Source organism: Pygoscelis adeliae, unplaced genomic scaffold (genome assembly GCF_000699105.1).
Source record: "Pygoscelis adeliae isolate BGI_AS28 unplaced genomic scaffold, ASM69910v1 Scaffold179, whole genome shotgun sequence".
NCBI classification, from domain to species: domain Eukaryota; kingdom Metazoa; phylum Chordata; class Aves; order Sphenisciformes; family Spheniscidae; genus Pygoscelis; species Pygoscelis adeliae.
Window position 1 is genome coordinate 2,250,602 of NW_008825612.1, and position 8,850 is coordinate 2,259,451.

At 39.3% G+C, this 8,850-nt stretch overlaps 1 protein-coding gene across 1 annotated transcript in view; it reads right to left on the reverse strand.

Moving 5' to 3' along the window:
• Nucleotides 1-8,850, reverse strand: part of MNAT1 (MNAT CDK-activating kinase assembly factor 1) — a gene marked incomplete at its 5' end in the record, with an annotated part of 110,939 nt that overhangs the window by 69,628 nt on the left and 32,461 nt on the right. The window contains 2 exons of the mRNA XM_009332753.1: nucleotides 198-323; nucleotides 6,006-6,146. Coding sequence (XP_009331028.1) covers nucleotides 198-323; nucleotides 6,006-6,146 — 267 coding nt within the window. The remainder of the gene's footprint in view (nucleotides 1-197; nucleotides 324-6,005; nucleotides 6,147-8,850) is intronic.

Below are 8,850 nucleotides of genomic sequence, written 5' to 3' on the forward strand. Positions count from 1 at the left end.
AATGAAAATATTTCATATATTCCGACTAGCAGAATGAAGAAACTCTTAGATTAATTCCTAATTATTTATTTAATTGGAAGACAACAGTCTATTTCACATAATACGCAACTCAGGTTTAAATAACTTCTAAATTTCATATGAGGAAATCCTTGGTCTTTTGAAAGGCATTAAAAAAAAAAGAAAAAAGCAAGTCTTACCATTTTGATGCCAGTGGAAAACGTGACTGGTTTAACAGGTTTGGGTTTTTCCAGTTGCATTTCTAGCTGAGTAGATCTGTCCTTATGCTGAGCTAAAAGCAGTGAAGCAGGAAGATTGGAGCTCTCCTATAAACATACAAGGAACAGTTTGAATGCTAAACCAAAACAAGTATTAATTAACACTGCATATTTTTCAAAACTGCAAGCTGTGTCTGAAGGGCCATCACTAGCAGAGCAGCATAAGGCTAAGTATCCTCGCTATGAGAAACAGTTTACAGAAAACGATCATTTTCAGTAATAAGAAAAAGCTGCAGCAACCCCATAAATCAGAGCAACCTGCAAACAACCATTTTTATAGAATCCACATTAAAGACAATATAACAGGCTCCTTATTCCAACTGGCCAATGTAACTATATTTATTAAAATTAAAAAAAAAATTAGAACTTAATCAGAGAAGGAATAATACCAAGTAGTATAACTTGGATCAGATGTTTATCTAAGACGCATTCTTTCTACCAATGAATTCAGACCAGTTTGAAATTGTTTCCCATTAGATTTCACCTGAGGCCGTTTGGAAATGATCCTTGCTCTGCTTTGCACAATGGCACTATTGTAAGTGCAACCAACAGCATATTTATTTTCTCCTTCACCAACTTATTTTTAGGGAAGCCAGCCAATTTAAATATATATATATATATATATAAAGTAATAAAATGAATAGTTAAGCAAATGAACTACTTAAACTCTCAGAACAGAATGATTATTAACATACATATTTGTAACTGCATTCGTGAGAGAGTCAGAAAATTATTGGCCAAGTAATTTTCTAATTAACTAATGTGACTATCCACACACACACCGAAATCCTTGAGACTTCCTAGCTAGAATGACTGTAAAGTTGAGAGCAGGGAAGAAGTTCAGACGGATTCTTCCCGGACTGCTCTAGCGCAGTATTTTATTCCTAAGGCCCTCAAACATCACATATACTTCTGTTTCACAGAACCAAGAAAATACTGAACTATGAACCATATTTGTTACGGGAAAAAACAAACAAACTTTAATAAATGAGACTGTGACTTTTTATTTACAACAGGTAAGAAGTTGGAAGTTTTTAATGCCGCGAGATGCCTTGCTGTTCATGGTATCCTAGAGAAATGTTCTGAAGCGATCGTGAAGAACAGTCATGTTGTACACTGACTTTTCACATCACGCTCCAGTCCTCCTTCCTCTCTATTTTTTGTTACGCTCTCTTTGTCTTATGACTAAATTGCAAGTGCTAAAAGCAGAAAAATCTCACATGATGAGACCTGGTCCAGAGTCACAAATACAACAACTAAGGCACAGGATCCTACTCACATTTCTGTGATTAACCGGGAGGAGGGGAGGGAAGAGGTTAAAAACCTAAATTGTAATAATGAGACATCTAATTTCTGTACAACTGGGAGAAAATTTGGACCATGAATGCACTAGTTTACAGTCTGCATCTTCAATGCGTGGTACGTGTCTGTAACCACCATGCAGCAGCATGTGGTGCTAGCTGCCAGCAGAGTTTAAGGATGTTGGATTCTTTAAATAATCAGATTTAATCTGCTGGGGGAGAAGGGAAGATTGTGAAGTGTTCTCTGGTTCGTTTTGCCCTCTCACATTCCTTAAACGTTCACTGCATTTCTAATACAGTAACAAAGGAAGCCAATTTTTGTACCAACTTCTCAAGAGTTCTCACAATGACCGGTAACCAGATTACACAACTGTGGGAAACCCACACTGTGCCAGCAAGCCACCGCATCCATGACTGTTTGTCCTTTCTAATACGCACATAGCCCTTCTGTTAACTATTAACACACATGAAAGGTCCAATCCTGTAAGCATTTACCCGTACTAGCAATTTTCTGTATGGGAAAACAAACTGTCTAACAGTATGAACAAAGCTAGCTATATGCAAAAATTTCTGAAAGGTTTGTCTCAAAACCCCTGAGGTTCTGGTAAAAGTGGGGACACCTGATGTCTTTAAGGCACCTTGCCCTTTGCTTGACTCCAAGCTATGCCACAGCCCAGGGAAAACCTGCCTCTTTGCCATGTGCTGCAATGCTATTTTGCTCATGCCTGCAAGTATGGGCTCTTGAAGAGGAGAGCGCAAGTCCCATAACACCGAAGACATCTAAGAGCAGATCTATAATTCTCTGTACACAGGTGAGAGAGTTTATATAGTAAATAAAGGAAGTGCTTTAATATTTTACTCAGCCCCGATTATCCAAGTCTAGAGGGTTAAAAAAACCAAACCCAAAACAAAACACACATACAACTCTTCCAATAATATGTAAGATGCATTTGAGACTACAAGTCTAAATTACAACAAGGTGTTGTGCTTTTAAAGTGAGAGGTTTTATTGTAAAAGAGGTCACTTATAATGAAGGTAATACAAAATCTGCCTAATTTAGTACTGGGAGGCAAAACAGGCAACAGGTAACAACGTAGGCAAAGCACCTGATTGCTCTTCCAGTAGCCCGCGACACCTTGCTCACCTTTCCAGCAAGTGACATTGGCCCTCCCCTCCCTGCTCCCAGCGAAGGACGGGTTCGTGGAGCCTTGGCCCCAAGTCCAGTCCTTTCTGCATAACCCACTGAGCTGACCAGGCTGACCAGGAACCAGAGCCTGCTGCACAACATTTTAAATACCAAACATTTCGGCACCTTTTTCTCTACCTGGACTATCTAAACTATAAGCTCTCTGAAGACAGGACAGTATTCTTGTACCCTTTTGTAAACAACTGAGACCTTTACTCAATATGATAATACCATAAATAATACATATAAGAAATTGTGAATCTCTCCTCAGCCATTAGGATTTAAGCACCAAAGGTAAAATTCTCTTCTTGGAAGAGGAAAGGCCCGACATCTCTACCTGCACCACACAACAAATTTATCTTAAATTTTCTCATGCTGCCCAGTATGGGGGCGGGGGAAAAAAAAAATCTTGAACAAAATGACCAAGACCCAGGTCAAGTGGGCTGTAGGTTCCCAGAGCCAGGTGATGCATCCAAAAGAGATGATTCAAAACAGATAGGTGAAATGTCAGCTTCCCACCTTCCTCTGTACTCACAATCCTGCCGAGTCAGTAGTTTTGCCACTAGTATCACTGTAGCCAGAACTTAATCCCTGTTGCTTTAGTGCAGTACCAGCAACCATAGATACAAGATTATTTTGTTAATGTAATTCTTTGCTACTACTTATGCTTGCTTTTGCTGCATTTCTCAATTAAGTTTTACTTATGATCAGCTTCATTTTCAGATTTGCAGCACAGCATTAGAAGGATTTCAGAGACCATAAGAAATGTTTGTTTAACAACTGCTGGTTTTCCAGAGACTTTGTAAGTCATTATACAAACACCTCAGTGCTGGTTTTATAAACCTTTAGTATTACAAAACAAGTTTTGGCTCAAATTTAAGTTGACAGTGCCCCTTCATAAACACAGACACAACTTAAAATTGCCCTGTTTCCTTCCTCGGCCTTTAAAAAAATCACCTTTCTGTTGTTTTTAGAATATTCAAGATATGTTTTAATAGCAATACATATGCAATCACAGTTAAAACCACCTATTTTGGTCATGTTTTAAGGGTTATTTATAACCATTCTTTCCTCAAGCCACCTGGTGAAGTAGGTTTCCAGTAAAACCAACTGCTTTGTAAAAATGAAAAAAAAAAAAGGAAAAAAAAAACCAACAAACCAAAAAACACACTGGTCTGTAGTAAATTAAGAGTGTGTTTTAGAACAGGATTGAAATAAGTCAGAAACCAGTTAAAAATCCTTATTCTGAGCCATTAACTCAAGTTCATAGTGGAGCTTTTATTAATTGATCCACTACTCAAACTATTCCTAATTGTGGGGATTGTAAGCACTTTTACCTTTAAAGTGAAAAGACTGCTGGATTCAAAGTTATAGTCTTGAGAGATTTTCAGAGAACCTTTCTGCTCATCTCTGCTTTTGTCTACAAAAAAATGAAAACACCAGCTCCTTTCAGCAAAACCAATGACAGGTTGCCAGGACTCCTGGCTTAGGAAAAGGCAGCTCTTCAGGAGAGCGCCTGAAGCTTCTAAATCACACATCGGTGCCCTCTTTTCACGTCAGTGCCTTCTGCACTGGTTCAAAGTGGAACTTTACTTTTCCAGGAAAGGTAGAAAAGCATCTGTATCTTGAATAAGAACTGAGAATACAAAGCAGGAATTAATGCTATATTAATGTGAGATAAACTGAGAGAAATTCTGATTTAAATCTGCCAAGCAGCTTTAAACCACATTGACATAGCTGCACACATGTGTGCATGCATACATACTTCTCCTTTTTCCTGATTTCCTTCAAGGTTACACACACACTGTTCTCATGGATGTTAGAGCATGTGAATGTGTGTGCATGCGTGTCTGTACACACACACACGTGTATTAAAAAAATGGAGATGTGAATCTTGTTTAAATAACACATTTATTGAGCTTCTCTATGCCCACACATCATCATTGCATTTCAGATGCAGACTCAGTAGTAAATTCAGCCAAAGACAAGATTAACACAACTTCCAGAAGTAGCCTGAGTTTTTCTTCAGTTGTCTATACACCCCTCAAATGAATCCAAGCTTTATTCACTTCAAAAGGAGCAACTCATACACAAAAAGTTCGCAGTAAGAGAACACAACACACTCAAGGCAAGAAATCTTTTTCTTTTAGTAGTTTTTGAATACAAAGGCACCACCTATCATTTAGGTGCTTTGACTCAAAAAGGGTTGACTAATGCTCAAATAACTCGTGAGGTTACTGTCCCCTGTTATCCACCATCTCCCCATTGCAGAGGTGGCTGAGCTCATGAAGTAGCTCCTGATTACCACTTTGCTTCAACACACCAGATTATCAGCCACCATTCAGGACTGCTTAACAAGCCAGCAGTGGCAGGATTTCACATTATGGCTGAACCAACTTAGTAGCTCCTCTCTAGCCCCCTCACAAATTGCATGATCAGACATACACCAAAGCAGATGCAACTGTGATCAGCTGAAGGCAATACAAGCAGGCAGTTATGTGGCCTCAGACATGACAGAACCTCACCTATCACACATCAGGTTCAATGTAGAGTAGTCACCATATCAGCTATGCTAATGCAAGCCATCCCGGATCACAGTCAAAGCCTGTGGCTTTCATACTGTCAATGAATTAAGTAGAAATCTAGACTTTTATACTAGCTCTTCTTCAGATATGCAGTCAAATGTCAACTAATAAGTAAACTGGTAGAGTGGCTGGACTCACTAAAGCAATTTCTGAAATATACCCCCACATGTCAATGCGCAACAAGAAAAAGGCTTTCAATGGAAGCTCACTAGGAAATTAAATGAGGGGAAAAAAAAAAAATCAAAACAGGTAGAACCAGGAAAATAGCCTTCTTCAAATACCCAAAAAGCTGCCTGCATTTTTCTTTGCTAGAATCTTACCCAGGATTAATTTTGTGTTGAAACAGCCAAGAATGCTTTCGTAGAATTAATTTCTAACCAGCACTGGACATTCTGGACAATGAGGCCAATTAAGTCTATGAATCCCAGAAGCACTCTTTCTCCAGTCCTTAGCTTAACAAAACCAGAATTGTTTGTAACACTGAAATGAATGACAGGTTAGAGAACAGTAACACACAAAACATGCAAGACAGGGAAACAGAAAGGGGCAGACATATTAACTCCACACAGTTAACTGTGGTAGAGATGAATGTCAGTGTACTTGCTGTTTGCTCTGAGCATTATACTGAGCATTCAAAGCCTCTGGTTTTGTCACTCACCAGATCATCCAAGAGTGCCTGCTTATTCTTCCTTTTTATCATCTGTTGTAGTTGTTCTTCTTTCTGTATGAGCAGTCGCCTTTGTTCATTTTCCTGTCGCTCTACCTCTAAAGCTTCCTCCAGCTCTTCCTGCTCCCGTGTCTGAAATGGAAATTAGAAATCAGCTCTGTCCTTGGGTGGACAGAACCTGCCCACAGTTCTACTGCCTACCAAAGGACCTACGACAGACCAAGCAACGGAAACGCAGCCAAATTCTACCTTTTAAGGTAGAATTCTACCTTTACATTGCAGCCAAGAGCTAGAATTTTTAGGTGGTTATGATGATTCTACCTCCCCTTATTGTCCAGTGCAAAGTTAGATTTTTTTCCTTGCTGCTTTTTGCAGTAGAAGTAACCATTTGGATCTTGGCTCTTTAAACGTTAGAGAAAGAGTAAAGGTGTAAGGAAGACCTATTGTCAAAAATGAAGGCACCCCTCTCTGCTCCCACACATCCTACTTCTCAAGTGATGTAACTGGGTGACCAAAAATATAATCCCACAATACTGTTTCGGATCACCCCCTTGGTCAGCGGCATCCTGTGTGCAAAGTACACTGTGTGCTTCTTAACAGTGGTGTAGAAGAAAAATAAGAAATTACAAATCTGTGAATATTAATAGAGAAGCTTATAAGCTAAAACATATTTAAGCATGAACTGTAAAAAACATCACATTCCCAGAAAATGAGGAATTTTTCCTATAACTTGGATTGAAGTCATATGCCACAAGAGAAGAAAAGAAAGAAATAACTAGTATATAGCGACTAGTTTTTGTTTCAGGATTTACTTCTTGAGAGGTCTTTTTTAACCTGTAAACTATTAAGTCATCTGTATTTGAAAATCATAGTGGAAGAAAAAAGAGGAGGGCTCAAAGACGGGGGGAGAAGGATTACAACTAAACAATTTTATACAGAAGAGGGAATCAAAAGAACGTTAGTTTGGTGGTAAGAAGGTATAGGACAATAACATACAGAAAATGTTTTCCAAATCTTCTCCACCAAAAATACTAAAGCAAAGGGAGATTCAGTAAAAACGCAGAGATAATTAAAATTTTATAAAACTTAAACGGATGATTAATCCATGGAAGCAGTTTCAGCAAAACATTGCAGCCAAGAGCTTAGTAAAATCTGTTCGTGTAACAAAAAGACCTAAAGTTATATCATAAAGCATAGCAATCTGATATATGCCAGAATATGCTGAAAAACATCCCTTTACCAGGCAGATGAAGCCACTGGGTCCCAGTGAGGCCCAGTTACTCCTGGATGCAAGAGCTGACAGATCTCATCACCTGCCACCAAGCCAACAGAAGCTCCTTTCATTTTGTAACCAGCAGTGACACCGGCAAAGAGCTGGTCACCAACTAGTGGCCACCTGAAATTGGATTCTCTTCGCATTTAATGAAAGGAAGGAAACAAACAAAAAACTCCCCAAGTTGCTAATTGAGGTTATTTCTGAGAATTAAGGGATCTAGTTAGTTCAGTCAACAGAACTGAAGAGCTCAGAGTCTTTAAGACATTCCAAGCCTATTCCAAGTTTATGTGCAAAGACTGCCTGGAATTTGCACTGAAACAGAAGAAAACTTGTAGGGAAGTGCTGACAGACCTAGGCTGAAGAACCAGCCCAGAAAAATTGTAGTCAGAAATAAGTAAACTGATATACAAACCTAAACCAGATCAGACTACAGGAAAAAGGAAGAATTATCACAAGTCACATCATTTTTTTTCTGAAAGGAAGACCAAACAAAACAGTAAAACAGAAACAAGCTCAATAGGCAGTGAGGGTTGTGTCAAGCTTAAAGATAATCTAGACACAGTCCCAATATGTAAAGAAATAAAGATGATCATGGTGAAGCCTGGAGTAAACTCAAGAAGACAAGTGGAAGAAGTGAACAGAAAGTGTAATGTTTCACCACATTCAAGAAAGGACAATCAAGAAAACTTCAACCCATTTACGTCATGGAGTTCAGACAAAACTATTTTGAGACTGAACAAAGCAGCAAGTGAAATTAAACATCTAGTAATGATGTAGGAAGTGACATGTCACCCTATGAGTGGAGAATAGCAGACATTTAAGGAAGAAGGCACATTTGGGAAAGCTGTAGTCCACTCAGAATGCAAGGCTCTATGTTGAGCCAACTAACTATAACAAAAATAAACCCCTTCTCCAAGACTTCTTCACCTTTTTATCCAAGCCTGCGTAAACTTTTTCTGTGCATCCTGCATCAAATCCAGAGATCTAACAGATGGGTTAGTACACAAGTACCGAGGTCATAAGGAACTGGCTACAAAGATAAAAAATAGGCCTTGTATTGACAGAAAAAGCAGCAGTTACTCAAATCCTGAGGTGACTGGTTCAGTAACTTAATATTTTGATTTGTAAGAAAGAATGACACTGTCATGAGGATAGAAGTAGCAGAAGTGAGATGAAGATAACTTACAAGGCCACAGATTCGGAGACATTAATTTATCATTTAGAAACCAAAGAGGAGAAAACATGGTGCACTACTTGTCCACTACTACATAGGCTTGCCAATGTGACGCCCATCTACAAGAAGGGCCGGAAGGAGGATCCAGGGAACTACAGGCCTGTCAGTCTGAACTCGGTGCCGGGGAAGGTTATGGAGCGGGGGTTCATGAAAGGCAGGTCCTGCTTGACCAACCTGATCTCCTTCTATGACCAGGTGACCCGCCTAGTGGATGAGGGAAAGGCTGTGGATGTGGCCTACCTGGACTTCAGTAAGGCCTTTGACACCGTCTCCCACAGCATTCTCCTGGAGAAGCTGGCGGCTCACGGCTTAGACAGGTGTACTCT